Source organism: Cucurbita pepo, chromosome 1 (genome assembly GCF_057944985.1).
Source record: "Cucurbita pepo subsp. pepo isolate OVF chromosome 1, ASM5794498v1, whole genome shotgun sequence".
NCBI classification, from domain to species: Eukaryota; Viridiplantae; Streptophyta; class Magnoliopsida; order Cucurbitales; family Cucurbitaceae; genus Cucurbita; species Cucurbita pepo.
The window spans coordinates 12,199,727-12,223,173 of record NC_141798.1 but is presented as its reverse complement, the minus strand read 5'-3'; the positions used below and the strand labels follow the sequence as shown (position 1 = coordinate 12,223,173).

Below are 23,447 nucleotides of genomic sequence, written 5' to 3'. Positions count from 1 at the left end.
ATTTATATCATTCCAAAACTCATCTAAACCTCTTCTCATGGTCTCCTTTTTGGAAAAATAAAATCATATTACTCAAAGGTAAGTAAATGAGTAGGAGGAGAAATAGATGATTACTGATTTGGGCCAATAAGAGCATCAGTAGACCAAAATAAAGAATGCAATCAGTGCATCATCATAAAATATAAATTTATAATTAGTCCATTAAAATGAAAAGAAAAGAAAAAAAGAAAACAAACAAACAAACAAACAAACACTAGCAATATCAGATTGCAAAATCGGAGCCTGCTCATTCTTCTGCAGCACTGGCAGCACTCAAATCCACACTCAGGTCAACAACCTGAAAGTGAAAACAAAACCATTGTTCACTAACTTCTCTTTCAATTTATTTCATGCTCTGACTATGAACCCCTTGCTTTTAAAGCAAAGTCTTATTTTTACATCATGATATAATATGCATCAGCTGATGGGTCCATTTAAAACAAATCCAACCATGGATTATTACTACAGCTACTAACATGATATATATACCGTTTGAATCGCTATATGCTTCTTCTATATGACAAAAATGTTTGAATTTAAAGTTATATGAGAGTTGGGAAAAATGATACTCACCTTTCCCGTTATCAATGTATACATGTTGAGCACATCAGTGACAGTTGACTCGAAATGTGTTGTAGCATCGTAGCTCTGTTGCAAGTGAGCAGTGAAATGAATTAGTTTATTACACACAACACACACACGCGGAGGCATAGGGGCAGGAGAAAAAGCTTTCAACGTGAACTCACCATGGATATAAAGCAATTGTCCCGAGATGATTCATTGGCTGGCTCGTATCTATCGTATGTATCAAAAAATATCTCATCAACAGCTCCCAGCAGGTCAATTCCCGGCTTTAGTTCTGCCTTGGGATTATCAGTCTCAGCTTCTGTGGTAACAAAAGCAATAAATTTGCCTCTTGGAGCAACATTGTGAGAGTAAGAGCAACAGAAAACATACCTGTCAAACACATCAAGAATTAGAAAACTATATTTTGAGAGATGGGAGATAATAGGGACCAAAATACAATGGATTCCAATAGCATCATCACTCAGAATTATAATCATATTTCCACAGTTCTACTTGATGATCAAAGGGTTGTTTTTTCTTTCATTTTCAATTTAGTCCATGTATTTTTAATAAATCTTAAAATTAACCATTATTGATAATTTGATAATTTGAAGTTAATTTTTATTGAAATTGGTCAAATAAAAGTAATAATTTCTATTCAAGGAAAGACACAATGGAACAAATCCTGTATTACAAGGACCAAAATAGTATTTTAACCTTCAACTTTTTTTTTTTTTTTTTTTTCCTGATCAGCTATAGAAGGGTGAACTACACATAACAAAACACTTCAAATGAAAAACCACTAGTCAAGCACAATTGAACTAACCGGGTATCCCAATTACACGATGATACAATCTACAATGTGGCAATAAGTTATACCTCATCCAACAAACTGATATATGCGAACTACAACCAAGACTTCTAATTCTTTAAAAATATTTTATAACGAGACACAAACCCTATATAACCCACAAAATAATTGTATAGAAACTTGTCAATAAATGGAAAAATGAATGTTTGTTATTATGTAATAAATCTTCAAATCTTCCTTTGATCTCATTAGGTGAGAAATAGCCAATAGCAGCCAGTGGGTCAATAATAATATAATGGAAGAGCCAAAAGTGGAGAACTAATCATGGGGAGTTTTCTGAAATTTTGTCAAAGATATCTAAATACATGTGAAAACTAACTTATTTGTAAAAAATGGAAACAAAAAAACAATCTCCAATACAGATACAATAGACATAAAAAAGACTAAAATGCCTGCATTTTCCTAAAACCACCCAACATAGTTTCAGAACATCAGTTGAATGTATGAAAAGTACAAGCGATCTTTAGAAAGTACTATACAAAAGTACACCCAACATAGTTTCAGAACATCAGAGAAAAAGGCAGAGTGTAATTTCTGTTACTCTTTAGAAAGTACTATACAAAAACTTACATGTCCGATCTGCGACCCAACTGCTTCTGCGGTAAAATAATTTGCACTGAATGGGAATCATTGGTGTTTGGAATTGGGTGGCTCATTATAGCCATGGCCCTAGCAACCTTACCGATCTTCCTGACCTGTTTGAAGATGCACAATATCACATTAGTTCTTCGGACTTAATAATAAAAACCAATATAAACCAAGACATCTCAATCATGCAATATGAACTTCAGGGAAGATGTGAAAAAACTGTTCAAATTACCATAGGATAAACTCAAGTTACAATTCATGTCATATTAAAGAAGAATCAAGCTTCATTTATTCTTGGAAGGTTACAAAATATTGGGTAGATAATAATTTAGAGTTATGGTGTTTCATTAATGTATTTTAACACTTTTTATTTACTTTTAAGGTTACATTTAAAACGTGACTGATTATGGTCATAATCTATGAAAGTTACCATTCTTGAAATGCCTCAGGGAAGGTCAATGGTTTTCATTTTGAGACTATATAAACATGTATGTTATCTTTATAAAGCAGACTTGGAAAATGTAGTTTGTGCTTTCTGCTAAGGGCTAAATTTCTTTGCAATTCTATATAGTTTAAGTTGCATGCTTAGAATCATTCAAGCTTGACTTGATCAATCTTACCTGTATAGTGATACAAATCTCAAACATGTGTTCTTCCTTTGAGATATTCAATTAACTAGGTAATCTAGATCTTACTTTCCCTTGGAGTGATTCCTTATCGTTTTGGGGTTCTTGGATGTTTAGATCTAAAGGTCTTATTTTTCAATAAGATTGGTTAGATCAAATTCTCGAGGGTTATAATCATTTGGGAAGAAATCATATTGATTTGGGAGTTTTAGCATTTGTCATCTAGAAGTTTGCATATCCAGGAGGGTTTATGAGGATTCCTAGATCCAATTGGCTAGAGTTATCATATCACTTCATTAAGATTGGTATGGTTTAGAGATATCAACATGGTTGTCCTTGAGGGTTGAGGCTATTATATAATGACATGGATAAAGTGACCATAAATACAAGGGCTCCATTTACTGATCAACCAAGTCTGACAAAAACAATAATAAATAATCCGACAAGGAAAGAAGAGAGGCTCATGGTATAGATGGTTTGAATATGCAGAACCAAGTTCAAAATCAGATGAGTCCAGATAAGCAATAATGATTTGGAAAGAGCATGAAAGCCCTTACCTTGTCGGGCAAGTAGGAAGGATCGCAGACAACCTTTTTGCACCTGGCAGTTTCACCTTCTGATGTGACACCAACAACTTTTCCTTCATCATCAAATTCAACCTAGCATTCAAAGATCAAAGCCACTTTACCTTAAAGAGAGATGAAGATGTTTCTGAAATGTTTTGCCAAAGAAAACTTAAGAAAGAATATGAAAAAATTGTAAGAACAATGAAGTGATATGAAGTAAAAGAAAATGTAATCAAATATGAAAACAGATAGTAAAATTTAAATTGTACCTTGCACTCAGGTTTATTTAGCATATATGTTCCACCGTAGACAGCACTAAGGCGGGCAAATGCCTGCAGGAAGAGAGAATAAACAAAGTAAGTAACACATACATAAGACAGATATAAAAAAGAGAACTGAAGTTGTTGCTAATATATTCTTTCTCTAGAGTAAGTAGAGGGAAAAAAAAGAGCGGAAAGAGACCTGCGGAAGCTCCCCTAATCCATATAGAGGATAGATGTACGGAGACCCTCCTTGAAAACGAGCCATAGACTCCGCATATAGCTATCTCACAACCAAAAGAAAAAAAAGGGAGAAAATAGATATTTAATGCACAGGAAACATGGCATGAAGAAGAAAGTACATTAGCAACTCTTGATGGCTGTCACCTTCATTCTCTTTACTGTATCTAATGCAGGCAGATTAAGGTAGCTATCATCTCTATGAAGTGCCAATGCATGACCAATGAAGTCAACAGTGTTGTCATCAAGCCCATATTTTCTGTTAACCAAAACAATTTTATTTAAGCATATTAATTTGTACAAAATAATAATAAGGGACTTAACTATATTGAAAAAATACAGAAAGACATCCAGATATAATATGAACAAGAAGAGCAGTGGGGACACTATAAAGGCAACACGTTAAACACAATAGTATAAAATAACTATCCACTTATGATATAGAAGCGGAAATTTAGCTGAATAACAATTATGTGCCTAAAAAATTAGTATTTTTATTATTTACTAGTCTAGATAATTAATTATTTTTTTCCTATAAAAAAAAATCATGAATTATTTTAGAAAACAATGTTCTGATAAATAACTTGATAGAAAATAGTTAATATATCTATTTATCTATCTATCTATCTATCTATCTATCTATCTATCTATCTATCTATCTATATATATATATATATATATATATTTTTTTTTTTTTTTTTTTTTTTTTTTTTTTTTCTTGAAGAAATCAGAGTCGGGCTGGGTTGAAGAATATATCTCGTCTCCACTCCATCTTTGAAAAAAATCGAGGAAATCTTTCTCCTTGTCCAAATCCAACCTATTTGAAATGAGGATTCCCAACCCTGTTCATGCCAAAGCTCCCTTCGGGACCAAACTCTAGGATTTCTGTCACCCCCATATTCAGTTAACCTATGACACCATTCGTTTGTCCACCTTCTCTAAAGAGAAGCTTTTGAACCTGCTTAAGCTCATCAAGTGTTTTGAGGTGGCTTTTGGTTTGAATGTCAACCTCCATAAAGCAAAGCTTTTGGGAGTTAATTGTAATGAATCTCTGATTGAAGAAAGTACCAACCTCTTGAATTGTGCAATCAATTCTTGGCCTAACGTACATTGGGCTACCATTGGATGGCAATCCTAAACTTTCTGTCTTTTGGAAAATGTTCCAAGCAGCTTCAAGGTAGAGCTCTTTTCTTTTCTTTTCTTTTCTTTTCTTTTTTCCTCCAAACATGAGCCCCTTACTTTGATCCAAGTACTGCTCAAAAGCCTCGTTTACCTATCACTTGTCTCTTCTCAAGATGCCATGCCTTTGAAAACATTTGTGGAATTTTTCTGGGAAGGTAACAACAATAGGGTTTGTCTCATCTTGCCAACCAGCAAAAAGTCTATTGCCCGCTCCTTTCTGGTGGTTACAGATAGGATATTCTTCTAAAAATACTTGGTCTTGCATCTAAGGATACTTGCCATTCTTTTTCAACTTTGAAAAAAGTCCTCTTTGAAGAAATGACACTCTGGCTAAAATTTTGCACCTCCCATATAGATTGGTGGTCCAATGAGAATACTGTTAAACTTTCTAAGGCCCTTGGCGGAAAAGCTGTGATTCTAAAGCTCTCATTATGCTACAATTTCCTATAAAGTTGGGATGGCCTCGATTACAACTTCTAGGAGAAAATTTGGCTGGAAACTACCTCTTGTGTACTGCCTTCGTATTCTCCAACGTGTATATCTTCTCTACCAACTCTTTCAAGACCGTAGCCCAGGTTTGGAATAAGAATTTCAAGATTAAGAAGGAATTTGAAAGATGAAGAATTTCAAGATTGGCTCTTTCATGGATTATACATGGAATTGAAGTTGTCTTTTACCAACCTTAATGACTCCAGGTTTTCGCCCTTGACCCCTTGGGTTCCTTCACTTGTAGCTCCCTCCTTCAAGATTTGAACACTCCTAAAAAGGCTCAAAACTTTATTCTTTCCACCATGGTTCCAAAGGACAGACATCTTAAAAAGGTCAAAGTTTTCATCTCAAGTTCTATTAGAGCATCAATAATCAGGACAAGGTCCAAAGGAGAATTTCTTTAATGTCTCTCTCTCCAAAGCCCATGCATTCTTCGTAAAAAGGAAGCGGAATCTCAAGTCCATGTTTACATTCAATGTCGACAAGTAACCTCTTCCTTCAAGATTTGAAATCTCCTAAAAAGGTTCAAAACTTTATTCTTTCCACCATGGTTCCAAAGGACAAACATCTTAAAAAGGTCAAAGTTTTCATCTCAAGTTCTATTAGAGCATCAATAATCAGGGCAAGGTCCAAAGGAGAATTTCTTTAATGTCTCTCTCTCCAAGCCCATGCATTCTTCGTAAAAAGGAAGCGGAATCTCAAGTCCATGTTTACATTCAATGTCGACAAGTAACCTCTTTCAGGAGCTTGCTTTTCTCCTTTCGCAAATGGTTTTCTACTTTAGACTATTAAGGTAAAAGTCAATACTAATTTGCTCCTCACTTATCACCTTTTCAAGAAGGCAAATAAGCTTTGGCTAGCTTCTTATGGTGCAATTAGATAAAGAGAAATGCATCAAATTTTGTAGGCCTAGACAAAATCTGCTTTCCTTTCTTCATAATTTCGAACTTATTGTGGCTTCTTGGTCCTCCCTAAGCCAAGGGTAGAGGATTCAAAAATTCAATTAGTCATGGAAAAAAAATGATTTTTTTTTTTTATTATTATTATTTTACAGCAAAACAATGCTCAATTAGCAAAATCCAAGCAAAGTGATAATATTTTTCACATTAAGATTAAGAATGATTCCATAATCTACCTACACAGACAATCCTCAAGATTGTGGAACATGGTCATATCCATGTCATAAGATGCCTAGAATTCAATTTTGATGAGGCCATTGTAGAGGTCATTGTAGGAAATCCCAAACAATCATTAAAATATCGGTAGTAAGAGTAATTTAAATGTTTCTGTTAGAAGTTCTTTTACTATAAGTTCAGAGTTGAGTAAAAAATATGACAAAGGATATGTATGGAAATTGAAGCATACGCAATCAATTCTTTTGTGGTCACTCTTGTCAAGTCCATTCCCTCATGCGTCTTAGGATTACTTTCATCATAGCCCTGAACATAGATGAAGAACTTGCGAACACGGCGCTTCTCAAATAAACCCATAAGTGGAGATTTGAGTGCTTCCATATCTGTAGCTGGAACTTTGTGAATCTATAAAAAGTCATTTGGCATCATGAAGGGTTTTTTATATAAGACTTGATTTTTAATCAAAGTTAAAAGATAAACAGTGTGGAAACTTTTAAACAAGGGAATAATGAAAACAGTAAATACCTTTCCCTTATTATACACATAGCTACCATCAACAGCTTTAAAAGACAAATACTTGGTAACATTTGTATGGATAAGGACACGCACAAGAGTTCCATTTGCCATCATAAACTAGCCATAATAGAAACACATATGTATCAATATAAAATTGTAGACAACGAGAAACAGGATCATTAGGAAATAGAAGTAACACAAATATATCACTTGACCAGTAGTTAATTTAAAGTTAGCAAGAAATTTGCAAAACAATATCAAAGTAGGGGAAGGAAGACCTTTGGAATCATGTCCACGTTATATTCCCTACTAGAACCCAGCTGGGCAGGTGGCTTGTCTTCTCCCTTCAACCTCTTCCAAAGCTGAAAATCAAATTAAGATAGAAAATACATAGTATGATTAAAGAAATAGCAAAAAAGTAAACTGGAGTTCACTAAAATGATGTGATTAGTCAGCAGAAAAGAGGACCTGAATGAGATTAAGTGATGAAGACTCCCCTCCATAATAGTCATTCCTATCCATGTGCAGAACCTAGTACATGAGAAAAGAATGCCAGAGCACTATACATCAGAATGAAACAAAAGCTTGGAGCAATACATAATCCATATGAACTGCTAGTCGCAAAAAACCAAGTCAGGTGTGTAGCATTACTTTGGACTTCAGTGTAATAACCAGAGAATACAACACAATCCTAATAGCAGTGTATATACAAAACCTTCTCCATAATTCAAATAGAGAACAAAGCGCTGCATATACAAGCCTATGCATTCACTATGCCAAAAAGATCCCACAGCTCCACTTAACAGCCAAGAAATATGAAAACTGTACCTAGATCCTCACATGATAATGAAGAAGTTTGTACCAGAGCATGGAGTAATTAATATCGACAAGAAGACCCGGCCAGTTTCCTCACCTCATCAGCAATTCATTACTTTGCAACAAAATGGCCGACAAAATATGAAAATTATGGACATAAAATTGCATTACAAGCGATGCAAAAAAAAAAAAAAAAAAAAAAAAAAAAAAAAAAAAAAAAGAAGCAAATCGTGATATAATGATATCCGATTTCTTAAGTCGAGTGCGGAAAACAAAGATCCCTCTGATTTGAAAAGAAAACGATACTGGATTAGAGGAATTCAAAGATACAAATAAAATTAAGATTAATGCAGGAAATGAGAAGAACTGGTAAGATCGATCACAATCAGAAACAAATAGAAGATTCATCGAATCATTTAAAATTGAAGCAAGTGAATTATAGAGAAAACAGCAGTGGAACAAAATGAATAAGCAAAAAGAACCTTGAGGCCATCAACGGAAAGAAGACCACTGAGGATGCACTCCTTGAGACCGGTTCCAAGCACAATAACGTCGTATTCTTCATCCATGGCGATTCCAGGTCTCGAAAACGAAGAAATAAAGAGCAATCCGGGGGAAATGAAAATAGATCTACAATAAGATTTGATGAACGGCAATCTCCTTGTTCACCTTAGAGATTCCTAGAGGAGTCGATCGGCATGCAATGCAAAATTATTACTTCTTAAACTTCACACAAACACATCCACCTTTGCCTATTTTCATCATTTTCAGACTCCAACCTTTTTAATATATGTATATTTTTTTTTTTCTTTTACAATTGCAATATAAAATATCTCATTATCTCTTTCCTTCAAAATTAATGACTATAATTAATTCACATGTATTTTTCACAAAATAAAAATAAAAATAATATATATATATATATATATATTCGAATTCCTTTCCCTCTTGTAATGAAAACTATTGCATTAAAATAATTAAATTCTTAAAACATAAATCTTTTTTGTTTTTTATAAGTTGGAGTTTAATTTTTTTGTTTCCTTTTTAAGTCTAATGTGTCTAGATTTGAACATTGATTTATAAATCTTAAACTATTGATATATGTTCCAAGTTAGTTTTGTTAATATGGGAATTGAACTGACGTCTAATAACAGACAAAATTAATGATTTGATTTTTTATCGGTTCGATTTTTAGTTGGAATGTTTGTTTCAATCAAAACTCTAAATGACCAATATCATCGACATCTACCAAATCCTCAAAAAAAAAAAAAAAACCCTAAAAAGCACCTACTTTAGAATCTTAGTCATGGTCACTAACAAACTCATAATCAACATTTATTCAACTCAAAACATCCCTAACCATTAGATTAGGACACTAATATCTCTCATTTTATCCCGAAATTAAAATTAATGTTAATCGAATTCATATTGAAATATAAATCCCTATAATTTTGGTCATTGGAGTAAGAGTGGAATATATTTAATTCATTTTGAAGCCAAACGAGATGACAAGGAACGTGGCGGCATTGGATGAGGTGACTTGGGAGTGCAATGTCTAAGATACGGGGACGTTACTTGAATGTAACAATGTTGTCTAAATTGGCTAAAAAATGGCAGACAAGATTTAATTTTCTTTTAATTTTTTTTTCTATTTGTATTTTAGTTTTTTATTTGCCCCATTAGGTTGTAATTTGATTTTGTAGGGATATTTTCAAAAAGAGTTTTAAAAAATTACGATAAAAGTGTGGTTCCCACCATTTTCTTCCAAGTTTTAAAAAATAGTTGTAAATGGTCCTTAAATTATTAGTAACTAACCGAGAATGACGTAATTATTAAGTTGTTTCACTGTCTTAATGTTATTTTTTAAATTTTAATGTTATTTTTAAAATTTTAAATGTACTTTTTAGATACGATAATACTCTTAATAAAGAGTATTTAATTTTTAAAAAATTTAAAAATATTAATGAAACTAATTTTTCAAATACTATTTTAAGAAAATTTTTAAAACAAAGCATTGTTTTGAAAATAGTAGAGTCAACTTTCTAGATAAAATAAAAGTTAAGGGATATTTTATTAATTTAGTTTAGCCATTGATCACGCTCCAGTGACTTTAAGACCTTCCATAATCTCCCAGTTACATAACTAAAAATGGGCTAGGTATAAGACCTTAGGTCATTTGGAGATCATTTAGTCCATAAACCATCACTTAGGCATGTAGAGCCACTACGGTTAATTTTTGCTTATCCTTTGTTCCGCCTCTAAACGAACTCCAATAACAACCAAACTTCATATATAGTCTTAACATGATACGTTAGGCCCACTATTAAAACCTCATGTCATTTAGAGATCATTTAGATCCTAAATCACTAGCACGTCACTTTAAAGGCATATTAGTCATTTACCAACTTAAACTTGGTTTGAGCCCCAAACATGATCTAATGAGTTTAAAAGCTTCATAAAAATTATGAAATAAGGTCGTGTTCGCACGTGTGGGCCATTTGTAGAGAGGTACTATACATCCAATTTATCTTGGACTAGAAAGCCGACTAAGAGTATGAAATTAGAATAGTTGTATTTCATCTTATTTTGTAGTCGTAAGTTAGATTAGGACAATGTTTTGTTTTCTAGTTTTTTGATGTATTGTTTATTATCGCTTCTTATATGTTTTTAGATTCATTTAAGAATTTTATTTTTAACGTGCAAGTCCTTGGCATCATTTTTAAAATATTTTAAATGAATGTTTCTGTTAACATGAATGTTTCTGTTGTTAACAGTTGTGTCATGCATGTAGTAGCGGCCTATTTCAAATAGGGCCGTTACATTTTACATCGGTCTCTAGTTTAGCCCATTAACATACTTCAATGACCATCAAATTTCATATATATCCTTATTATATCTTATTAAGCCTTCTACTAAAATTTGATGAGGAGCAGAGTCCATTTAGTGGAGTGGGCAAAGTGTCCAATTTTAATTTTAACTCTTGGTTCTTAGCTTAAACCTTCCACATTCCTTTAGATCTTAGTTTCCTTAAGCTACTGGTTCAATTCCAAGTGATTCCTACATGTAAAATTGAGAAAATACCAAATTGATTACTTACTTGTTTGGTGATGTTTAGGACCCTTCCTTCTCAAGCTCCCGACATCGAAATCGCTCCAATTTTCTTACGTATAATCCTAAGAACTCCTATTTTTTGGAACAAAAAAGAAACTCAAAGAACTGATCCAAAGATGTTATTTGTAATGTTTTCATGCTTAAAATTTAGGTCAAGATTCAAAATCTAGATTTGACACCTAATGGCCTCGACATTCCCCTACATCATCCCTTGCGACATGTTGGACACAACTCTCTATGAAAAACAAGACACACTATAGAAAAACTACTACATGCTTTATATTTCTTGGGATGAAAACTTAGGTAGGGTGGATGGTTTTTAAACTGATAATGAGAATCTATTCCTAAAATTTCTAAAAATATCTAAATCTTTTTAGTCAAATATTTAGATATCATTTTCTTAAAATAAATATACATTGGGCTCGTATAATTATTGGGCTCGACCCTATTAGACTAGTGATAATATTTTAACACTCCTCCTTAGCACTAGTACTCATTGGCTGCAAAATGTTGAGCTGACAACAAAAACTCTAATGTTAGCCGTTTTGTAAACAAGTCTGCCACTTGGTCTTTTGTCTTGATTTTCTGCATCTCGATTTCTTTCGTCAAGACTTTCTCTCTAATGAAATGGTAGTGCACCTCCACATGTTTTATTCTAGCATGAAACGCCGAGTTTTCTGCTAGGCAAATCGCATATTGGTTGTTGCAATAGAGTGGTATTGGATAGTCAATTTTCTAGTGCCAATCTTCTATCAAAAGTTTAAGCCATGTACTTTCCTGAGCTGCTCCAGCTACTGCTCTGTACTCTGCTTCTCAACTTGACAATGATACTATTGGTTGTCTTTTGCTATACCAATAAATTGTTTTCAAACAGAGCTTGAACACATATCTAGTGCTTGATCTTCTGGTATCATGATACCCTTTGACATATCTCAAGATCTGTCGAGCCACATCCAAATGAAGCATCTTTGAATTTTGCATGTACTGACTCATGACTCCAACTGCATTTTTGATGGTGTTAATATAACACATGCGGAAGCAATTTGGATCTTAGGCACTTTTAGAACATCAATTGTAGTAAATAACTAGCATGTTTCATAAGTATTAAAACTTAATGAGTTTAGAACTAACCTTTTGTAGTTCAAACTCCTTTTTCCTCACGAACCGGTTTCGAACCACCATTAGTGTCTTCTCCACTATCCTCCGGCCTTAGAACGGGATTGTGGAATCCGGTGAATGACTAAATTTGGGAGGGGTTTTGTATATGTGAAGAGAGTGTTTGTGAGAGGTTTTTCTCAAGGTTTTTCACCAAGAAAAAGAAGACCTTCCATGTACCGTGATCACTCTATTTAAAGAGTCATGTTTGCATGTTCATGCAAATTTGAGATCACCAAATTTTTACACTCAAAATTCCACTCAAATGTTTGGGATTATGTGGCAAGCATGCATGTTTGAGTTAACCAAATTTTGACACTCAAAATTCCACTCAAACTTGTGGGGTTTATTTGGCAAGCATGCAAGTTTGGTTAAACCAAATTTTGACACCTCAAAATTCCACTAACATGAATTTTTCCATTAAATGAAGTCAACATTTTGACTTTCTTCATTTTAATTCAACAATTAATTTGAATAATGAATTTCAAATTAAACTAACATTAAATGATTAATTAAACTATTTAATTAATATTTAATATTAATTCAAATGTCAATCCCAATCAATTCCGACACATAATTGATTAAGATATTTAAATCTTATTTAAATATCTCAAATTCTCTCTTTTTGTTTAATTCGTAAATAAAACAAAAATGCGGGTAAATATATCGTATATATATAGCACATATTCCCTAATTTGAATTCGAACACTTCGAACTCACTCGTCACACTGTTCTATGGTTTAGTCCGATATGAGCTAGCAGAGGGACCTAATGGACCTATAGATCATGGGCTCCAACGATCCAAGATTAACCGGCTAAACTCATTAACCTAGTTAACCAACATTCGTTAACTACTAGGACACTCCACTATAGCCTAGTAGTTGCACTCCCCTCACTATAGATATATTTCTGTCCATTTGATATAACCATGATTAGTAAGTCGATCCTTCACAAGTTGTTCGTAACTAGAGCTAGGTCAATTTACCGTTTTACCACTAAAGTTACTTCTTGTTCCTTATGTCCCACTGATCCTCTAATGAACAAGTGGTTTGTGGTCCAACCAGTAAACCAAATCCCTCTCAGGCCAATGAGAGGGTGGGTGTAACGACCCTAAATTTTCACATATCTAGAGTCGCCACTAACGTCTCATGCTCATCTCTAATGCAGAATAAAAATCTAAGCATGCTCATCTTTATTAGTGGAAAAATTTAAAACTTCAGAATACATTAAAACATTGAAAAACACTGCCGGACTTACGTGTTTCAAACATCGTGCTGGAGTTCAAAAGACAAAATAAAACGATTACAAATTAATTAATATAAATGAATGAAATGCAAACGCCCTATCCTAACCAAGACTAGGAATTTTAAATATGCAACTATCCTATGCACGCACCACAGTCTCTGATCACGATGCCACCGTCAACCGTACATGAGCCTTGTCTTTACCTGAAAAACAATATGGCACACGGCCTGAGTATTTCGAAGAAATACTCAGTAAGTGACCCCACTATAGGGGCCATGCTAATGCAAACACATGCAATCATGAATAGGGACCTATCTCTAATCATCTTAGGGGTGGCCTCCAGTCTCAGACAAATTGGATGTGTAGTACTTCCCTACACACGACTCACACGTGCGAGTGTGAGTCCCCAGGGCGCTCGCACACCCCCTGGACCCTCTGGTCAAGCTAATCTGTAGCGACGTCTGGAGGTCAGCGGAACCCCATAGTGTCATGCGCCTCATGAACACCCTCATCTGTGTGCGTTCGCACCTGTGCGCATTCGCGCTCATCATAAGGTGCGCGTCCGCACTCATCATCTCTAGGGGAAGTATCCCTATGCTTATGAACATACAAAATGCATGAGGTCCCTCTAAATCCATCGTAATGTCTCTTCTGACACAACCCTCTAGTCTCATCTCTTTGTTACTCTAGGTAACGCATATCGTGGATATTTATATTAATATCATTTTCATGCTCTTAGGGTTGTGTCCTACGTCGATCTAACGACATGATGCAATATGGCACTCATCATCATCTAGCATGCTCAATATGGAAAACATCATCATATTAAGGTAAAAATCATGCAATCATCATGCTCATCATAATGCCACAACGTGCGTCAAACATATTAAGCGTCACTCAACAAAATATGTATAAACTGGCACATATCATCAAGCATCATACAATTTATTTAGCCTATCCTATAGTAAGGCCACTTACTTGGTTGGCCTCGGCCGAAGTACTCCCTAAATACTAAACGTAAGCTCCCGTTCCGTGAGAGCTGCTTCCTACTTCGCTGGGTTTGTTTCCTATCACGCCGTTCACCACTTTCCGTTAGTATTTCACAATTAATTTACCTATAATTTAATAAATGTGAAATACAGCTCTAAAACGGCCTCGGATACCTTAATCGGGGCCGAAAACAGATCCGAGAGGGTCGAAACAGTGGAAACTGGGCTGAAAACAGGTGAGCCGAGCCGAACAGCCGCTGGAGCCGCCGGAGCGTCACCGGAGGGAGCCCGAGCCATTTGCGCCGAGTCGAGCCGAGGACTGCCGCGCCGCTGTGTGACACGTGGCAGCAGCAGAGAAAGCCACGTCGGGCGGTAGTGTCGGGTCGAAGCGCGGGTCGGCGTCCGATTCGGGTCGTGGTTCGGGTCGCGGGCTGTGGAAGGCTACTGGGCCAAGACTAAACGTTGGGCCTCGGCTTACTGGGCTGGGCCGCAAGTGTTTGGTTTGCAGGCCGGCTCAATTGGACCGTGGGTCTAGTCTGGGTTGGTTCAACTGAACCGTAGCTTCTGGGCCGGTTTGAGGTTTGGGCCGCTGTAGTTGGGCTGGGCCGAAGGCAGAGGCCAAGGGAGGAACGGGCTGGCTCTCCCGGGTTCTGGGTTCGGGTTGACCCGGATCCGTGGATCTCGTCTTCCTTACCCGACTTTGGCCGATTTTCCGGCGAGCTTTCTCTCTCCTTCCCGCGGCGTTTCCGTTGCCGATTTCGATCCTCTTCCTTCCCTTTTCCTCTTTGTTCGTCGTCCTTCTTTCCTTTTTGGGAGTTTTGCGGCCTAAAATCTCCTAAAAGCCATAGATCTAAGAATCGATTAAGAAACCTAACTTTCCGACCTCGGTTACCGACGACGACGCTTACGAAATAACACAAAACGCACCCTGAGTTATTGTGCTTTCGTTAGGGATCTCTCTTACGGTAGTAACAGGTCATTTGGTGTCGGTTTAAGGGTGGTTTGAGGGCTCGTCGGAGAAACTGGACACTCGCAGACGTTTGTCCGAAATCTCTCTCTCTCTCTCTCGAAATTTTCTCTCTTTTCTCCCTTTGCAGGTGTTCTGAAGATGCTGGGCTGAGGGTGGGCGTGCTGTGGCCGTCATTTCGTGTGGGTTCCGCGAAACTCGGCGGTCGCCGGAAAACTCGCGGGTTTTCCGGCGACTGGGTTTTTTTTTTTTTTTTTTTATTCGTTTTTTCGTTTTCATTTATATATATATATATATATTTCTTTTTTTTCTTTCTTTCTTTCCCGGGTCGTTACATTATCTACCCCTAAAAAGAACTTTCGTCCTCGAAAGTCTCAAACTCTTGTACCAACTCGGGGTATTTCTCTCTTATCTCGTCCTCACGCTCCCACGTGGCTTCCTCGCTGTGGTGATTCCGCCACAGTACCTTAACGAACGCACTACTCCTGTTGCGTAAGGTTTTTACCTCTCTAGCTAAGATTCTTACTGGTTTTTCCTCGTAGCTCAAATCTTCATTGAGTTGGAGTGGTTCGTAGTCTATTACGTGGATAGGATTCGTAATGTACTTCCTCAGCATCGACACATGAAATACATCATGTACTCCTGAGAGGGCTGGAGGTAAGGCTAACTTATACGCTACCGGACCAACTCGCTCTAGGATCTCAAATGGTCCAATGAATTTAGGACTTAACTTGCCCTTATGTCCGAATCTTAACACAACTTTCATAGGTGCCACCTTGAGGAATACTGGGTCCCCCACCTCAAACTCCAGGCTTTTACGCCTTACATCGGCGTAGCTTTTCTGTCTACTTTGAGCGGTACGCATCCTCGCTCGAATTTTCTGGACAGCCTCATTGGTGAGTCGAACCAACTCGGGTCCTACTAATTCTTTCTCTCCTACCTCATCCCAACACAGTGGGGACCTACACCGTTTCCCGTATAGGGCCTCAAACGGTGCCATTCCAATAGTTGCTTGGAAACTGTTGTTATACGAGAATTCCATTAGGTGTAGTTTGGAATCCCAACTTTCCTTAAAATCTAGTACGCAAGCGCGTAGCATGTCCTCTAGAATTTGGTTTAAACGCTCCGTTTGTCCATCTGTTTGGGGGTGAAAGCGGTACTAAAGTCGAGGCGGGTACCCAGTGCTTTTTGAAGTCCGCACCAAAACGCTGACGTAAAGCGTGGATCCCGATTCGACACTATAGACACTGGGACTCCATGTAGTCTTACTATTTCTTTCACGTACAGTTGTGCCCAATTGTCAACTGTATATGTAACCTTCCTAGGTAGAAAGTGTGCCGACTTGGTCAACCTATCGACAACTACCCAGATCACTGTATAGCCCTTGGGCGTTTTGGGTAAACCTATTATGAAGTCCATCGCTATGTTTTCCCACTTCCACTCCGGTATGCTTAGGGGCTGCAACAACCCCGCCGTCTTTTGTCTTGGAGCTTTCACTTGTTGACAAACTAAGCACTTGCTCACAAACCCGGCCACATCCCTCTTCATGCTCTTCCACCAAAAGTGTTGTTTTAAATCTTGGTACATCTTAGTACCTCCTGGATGCATCGCAAATGGTGAGTTGTGAGCTTCCATCAATATTTCCTTCCTTAAATCTTCTATTGCTGGAACACATAAGCGTCCCTGATACAATAGTCCTTCATCTGATGACTTCGAGAATCCATCTACTAGACTTTCGTCTAGCTGTCCTAGGACTTTTTGTAGGTTAGGATCCTCTCGTTGGGAGGCAATAATTCTCTGCCTAAGCGTAGGTTGTACCGTGAGTCGGGCCAGCTGTGCTATGACTCCCTCGGTCGCTACAGCTATGTTGGCTCGCTCGAACTCTCTTTGTACCCTTACTTCCCTCGTAATGAGGGCCGACGAGTGGACCGTCTTCCTACTCAAGGCATCTGCAACCACATTTGCTTTCCCAGGGTGGTACTGAATATCTACGTCATAATCCTTCACCAATTCTAACCACCTTCTCTGCCTCATGTTTAACTCTTTCTGGGTGAAGAAGTATTTCAAACTTTTGTGGTCGGTAAAAATTTGGGTTTTCTCGCCATACAAGTAATGTCGCCAGATTTTCAGCGTGAACACTACAGCGGCCAACTCTAGGTCATGGGTAGGGTAGTTCTTTTCATATTCTTTAAGTTGACGAGATGCGTATGCGACAACCTTGCCGTGTTGCATTAACACACATCCCAGTCCTTTCATGGAGGCATCACTATAGATCACATATCCTTCTGAGCTCTCGGGTACTATGAGTACCGGGGCGGTTACCAATCTCTCTTTTAGGTTCTGGAAGCTTGCCTCACAAGCATCATCCCATCTAAATGACACCCCTTTTTTTGTTAACTTTGTTAAAGGCGAGGATATTTTAGCGAAGTCCTGTACGAACCTTCAATAATATCCCGCCAATCCTAGGAAACTCCTTTCTTCCGTTACCGTAGTTGGGCGTTCCCACTTTGTGATCGCTTCGACCTTGGTGGGATCTACAGATATTCCGTCCTTTGACACCACGTGTCCTAGGAAAGAGACTTGTCGTAACCAAAATTCGCATTTGGAGAACTTGGCGTACAACTTATGCTCTCTTAGGGTGGTTAGGACTTTTCAGAGGTGTTCTTCGTGCTCTAGGTCGGTTCTCGAGTATATGAGGATGTCGTCAATGAACACAATCACAAACATGTCTAGGCATTCTTTGAATACCCGGTTCATTAACTCCATAAATACAGCTGGGGCATTGGTGAGGCCAAATGACATCACTACAAACTCGTATTGACCTTACCTTGTCCTAAACGCTGTTTTTGGTATGTCTTTTTCATTAATCCTAATTTGGTGGTAACCGGACCGAAGATCTATCTTAGAGAATACTGTTGCTTCTCTGAGTTGATCAAACAAGTCTTCTATTCTAGGCAGAGGATATTTGTTTTTTATGCTCCTCTTGTTTAGCTCTCTGTAATCGATGCACAGACGCATCGATCCATCTTTCTTTTTAACAAACAACACTGGCGCACCCCAGGGGGACACACTAGGTCGAATGAATCCTTTATCTAGTAAGTCTTGCAGTTGCGCCTTGAGTTCCTTCAACTCTGCTGGCGCCATGCGATAGGGTGCTTTGGAAATAGGCCCAGTTCCCGGCTCGAGTTCGATGACGAAGTCGACCGCTAGGGAAGGGGGTATACCAGGTAAGTCATCCGGAAATACATCCGGGAACTCGTTTACTATTGGCACGTTTACTAGGGTCTCTTCCTTTCCTCTCACGTCTATAGCACATGCTAATATAGCCCATCCACCTTGTTGGACTAACCTCTTTGCTTTCATCATCGAGACTACCTTGGGGGTAATCCCGGTATTTGTGCCTTTAAATTTAAAGATAGGTCCTGTCGGTGGTGAAAATTTTACTTCCTTTTTGCGACAGTCTATACTAGCTCGATTTTCAGCTAACCAATCCATGCCTAGTATGACGTCGAAATCTGTCATGTTTACCACTATCAGGTCAACGCTTAAAGTTCGGTTCCCTATGATTACTTGGCCATCCTTTACTCTATCCCTAGATACTAAGTCTACCCCCGCAGGGGTGCTTACAGACATTTCATGCAATAAGGGTTCTAATTCGAACCCTGCTTGTACAACAAAAGGCATGGAAATAAAGGAATGCGTGGAACCAGAATCAAATAAGGTAAAAGCGAAATGACCTAAAATGGATAGTGTACCTGTCACCACGGCATTGGACCTCCCAGTGTCCTTGCTAGTTGACGCGTATGCCCTAGCTTGAGCTCGCGGTGGTGCGGGTTGATCCGTTCGCTCTACTACTCTGGACGGGTTTGCTTGTGCTGCAGCATTTCCGGCCATGCAGTTCACGGCGATGTGCCCCTCTTGACCACATCTATAACACGCTCGGCTGCCAGCCATGCACCTCCCACCGTGTAGTCTTCCACAGATAGTGCACCCTTCCTCTCTCCTCCCTCTGGCCCCATCTTGATTCCTGGGGTTCCTGTCAGTATGTCGGGGAGGGCGTCGCTCATCCCATCTAGGAGCGGGTCTGTTATTGGAACGGTGCCTACGTGCTGGTGGTGGACGGTCAGAGCCTCCTGATTCATGAGGACGCTTCTGCCCAATTATAACTGGCTCTTCACGTCGTTTCTCATCCTTTGGTTTCTCTAAAGCCTTGGCAGTTCTCAAGGCTTCCTCATAGGTCTTTGGGTTGAACGCCTCCAACATGCAGCGGATTCTTGGTTCCAAACCCAATATAAATTTCTCTGTCATCTTTTCCTCAGTGTCCACCATGGAAGGTGCAAATCTCTTGAGTTTATTAAACTCTCGGTTGTACTTCTCTACTGTGAGTCCTCCCTGTACCAGGTGGGCGAACTCCTGCTGCCTTTTAAGTCGCTCTGACTTAGGATAATATTCTTTAAGGAAGGCCTCCTTAAATCGTTCTCAGTTCATTGGTCCCCCTTCTGGGTTAAGGAGGGTTTTGTTATCTCTCCACCATATCTCTGCGTCCTTTTGTAGGACGAAGGTTGCACAGGCGACCTTTTGGTTCTCTGGGCACTCCATAGTCTCAAAGGTGGTTTCCACCGCTGCAATCCACATTTGGGCTTCTATGGGGTCTACCAGGGAACCAGTGAATGGTCGAGGGTCGTATCTCTTGAAATCCCTTATCCAGTTTGAACATCTAACAGGTGGTGGAGGGTTTAATGGGGCATTGGCCTGAGCAGTGGCCTGTGCCTGTGCCTGTGCCTGTGCCTGTGCCTGTGCCTGTACCTGTGCCTGTACCTGTGCCAGTGCCAACGCCTGTGCCTGGGCCTGTGCTTGGGCTTGTTCCTGGGCCTGTTGTAGACTGGCTTGCTGATTGGTTACCAAGGTTTGAATTAGGGCTTGGATGGAGTCACACATTAACCTAGTATTAGCATCTACTCCACCCACTGGGGGTGCAGCTTCAGGTGCGACTTGGAGTGGTAGGGTAGGCTGGGGTGGAGGTTCTACTTGTGGTGGAGGCTCAGCTTGTAGTGGAGCTAGAGGAGGTAGCTCAACTGGTGGTAAGACTAGGGGCGGCGTAACTGTTACCGGCCCAGTATCTGATCTTTCTTGAGGTGGGCCCTCTACTGCCACACCTCGTCCTACTTCTCTACGACGGGGTCGCCCCCTTCCTCGTCTTCCTCTTCCTCTTCCTCTTCCTCTTCCTCGTCCTCCGGGCATGGTTCTATAAACCAATATAAGGTTGCTTAAGTCTAAGGCCTTAATACTATGCATATATATATATATATATATATATATATATATATATATATATATAACAATACGCACACTATACAATACATCGTAATGCCAAAGAAGTAAACATTCATCATGCTAAGCATCATATCATGCTATTAACAAAATTACTCAGCATGCAACACATGACGTCATACTCTTAAATAAATACGTGAAATATCACAACCATTTCAGTAATGTCAACATAAAAAAAAAAAATGCGAGTTTTAAAACGTTTCTCTTTTCTTATCTTATGCAAGGCGTACCTGACGGTGACGGGGCATCGACGTTGGGACCGTGGAGCGTGCCAAGCCTACATCGTAGGATAGTCTACAGAATCTAAAACCTAGAGCTCTGATACCAACTGTAACGACCCTAAATTTCCACATATCTAGAGTCGCCACTAACGTCTCATGCTCATCTCTAATGCAGAATAAAAATCTAAGCATGCTCATCTTTATTAGTAGAAAAATTTAAAACTTCAGAATACATTAAAACATTGGAAAACACTGCCGGACTTACGTGTTTCAAACATCGTGCTGGAGTTCAAAAGACAAAATAAAACGATTACAAATTAATTAATATAAATGAATGAAATGCAAACGCCCTATCCTAACCAAGACTAGGAATTTTAAATATGCAACTATCCTATGCACGCACCACAGTCTCTGATCACGATGCCACCGTCAACCGTACATGGGAGCCTTGCCTTTACCTGAAAAACAATATGGCACACGGCCTGAGTATTACGAAGAAATACTCAGTAAGTGACCCCACTATAGGGGCCATGCTAATGCAAACACATGCAATCATGAATAGGGACCTATCTCTAATCATCTTAGGGGTGGCCTCCAGTCTCGGACAAATTGGATGTGTAGTACTTCCCTACACACGACTCACACGTGCGAGTGTGAGTCCCCAGGGCACTCGCACACCCCCTGGACCCTCTGGTCAAGCTAATCTGTAGCGACGTCCGGAGGTCAGCGGAACCCCATAGTGTCATGCGCCTCATGAACACCCTCATCTGTGTGCGTTCGCACCTGTGCGCATTCGCGCTCATCATAAGGTGCGCGTTCGCACTCATCATCTCTAGGGGAAGTAGCCCTATGCTTATGAACATACAAAATGTATGAGGTCCCTCTAAATCCATCGTAATGTCTCTTCTGACACAATCCTCTAGTCTCATCTCTTTGTTACTCTAGGTAACGCATATCGTGGATATTTATATTAATATCATTTTCATGCTCTTAGGGTTGTGTCCTACGTCGATCTAACGACATGATGCAATATGGCACTCATCATCATCTAGCATGCTCAATATGGAAAACATCATCATATTAAGGTAAAAATCATGCAATCATCATGCTCATCATAATGCCACAACGTGCGTCAAACATATTAAGCGTCACTCAACAAAATATGTATAAACTGGCACATATCATCAAGCATCATACAATTTATTTAGCCTATCCTATAGTAAGGCCACTTACTTGGTTGGCCTCGGCCGAAGTACTCCCTAAATAGCTAAACGTAAGCTCCCGTTCCGTGAGAGCTGCTTCCTACTTCGCTGGGTTTGTTTCCTATCACGCCGTTCACCACTTTCCGTTAGTATTTCACAATTAATTTACCTATAATTTAATAAATGTGAAATACGGCTCTAAAACGGCCTCGGATACCTTAATCGGGGCCGAAAACAGATCCGAGAGGGTCGAAACAGTGGAAACCGGGCTGAAAACAGGTGAGCCGAGCCGAACAGCCGCTGGAGCCGCCGGAGCGTCACTGGAGGGAGCCCGAGCCGTTTGCGCCGAGCCGAGCTGAGGACTGCCGCGCCGCTATGTGACACGTGGCAGCAGCAGAGAAAGCCACGTCGGGCGGTAGTGTCGGGTCGAAGCGCGAGTCGGCGTCCGGTTCGGGTTGTGGTTCGGGTCGCGGGCTGTGGAAGGCTACTGGGCCAAGACTAAACGTTGGGCCTCGGCTTACTGGGCTGGGCCGCAAGTGTTTGGTTTGCGGGCCGGCTCAATTGGACCGTGGGTCTAGTCTGGGTTGGTTCAACTGAACCGTAGCTTCTGGGCCGGTTTGAGGTTTGGGCCGCTGTAGTTGGGCTGGGCCGAAGGCAGAGGCCAAGGGAGGAACGGGCTGGCTCTCCCGGGTTCTGGGTTCGGGTTGACCCTGATTCATGGATCTCGTCTTCCTTACCCGACTTTGGCCGATTTTCCGGCGAGCTTTCTCTCTCCTTCCCGCGGTGTTTCCGTTGCCGATTTCGATCCTCTTCCTTCCCTTTTTCTCTTTGTTCGTCGTCCTTCTTTCCTTTTTGGGAGTTTTGCGGCCTAAAAGCTCCTAAAAGCCATAGATCTAAGAATCGATTAAGAAACCTAACTTTCCGACCTCGGTTACCGACGACGACGCTTACGAAATAACACAAAACGCACCTTGAGTTATTGTGCTTTCGTTAGGGATCTCTCTTACGGTAGTAACAGGTCGTTTGGTGTCGGTTTAAGGGTGGTTTGAGGGCTCGTCGGAGAAACTGGACACTCGCAGACGTTTGTCCGAAATCTCTCTCTCTCTCTCTCGAAATTTTCTCTCTTTTCTCCCTTTGCAGGTGTTCTGAAGATGCTGGGCTGAGGGTGGGCGTGCTGTGGGGCCCCTTGAGTTATTTTTTTTTTTTTTTCTTTCTTTCCCGAGTCGTTACAGTGGGGCCCCTTGTTAAAGACCTAGAGTCAGTGCTTAAGGGAACTACCTTTCTTCTATCCCTAAAAGTTGGTAGGAGTAAATTTCATCTTGCACCCCACATC

General features: G+C 39.4%; 1 protein-coding gene across 1 annotated transcript; it reads right to left on the bottom strand.

Annotated features, from left to right (window-relative positions):
• Positions 1-149: 149 nt before the first annotated feature.
• LOC111777727 (guanosine nucleotide diphosphate dissociation inhibitor 2) lies at positions 150-8,668 on the bottom strand. The gene is made up of 13 exons (XM_023657444.2): positions 8,376-8,668; positions 7,546-7,608; positions 7,356-7,439; positions 7,087-7,194; positions 6,794-6,966; positions 3,905-4,016; positions 3,720-3,800; positions 3,527-3,589; positions 3,249-3,350; positions 2,048-2,172; positions 786-996; positions 613-687; positions 150-337 (listed from the first exon to the last, which is right to left on the bottom strand). Exons 1-13 carry the CDS (start codon positions 8,460-8,462, stop codon positions 287-289), a joined length of 1,335 nt encoding a protein of 444 aa, XP_023513212.2. The 5' UTR covers positions 8,463-8,668; the 3' UTR covers positions 150-286.
• Positions 8,669-23,447: the final 14,779 nt, after the last annotated feature.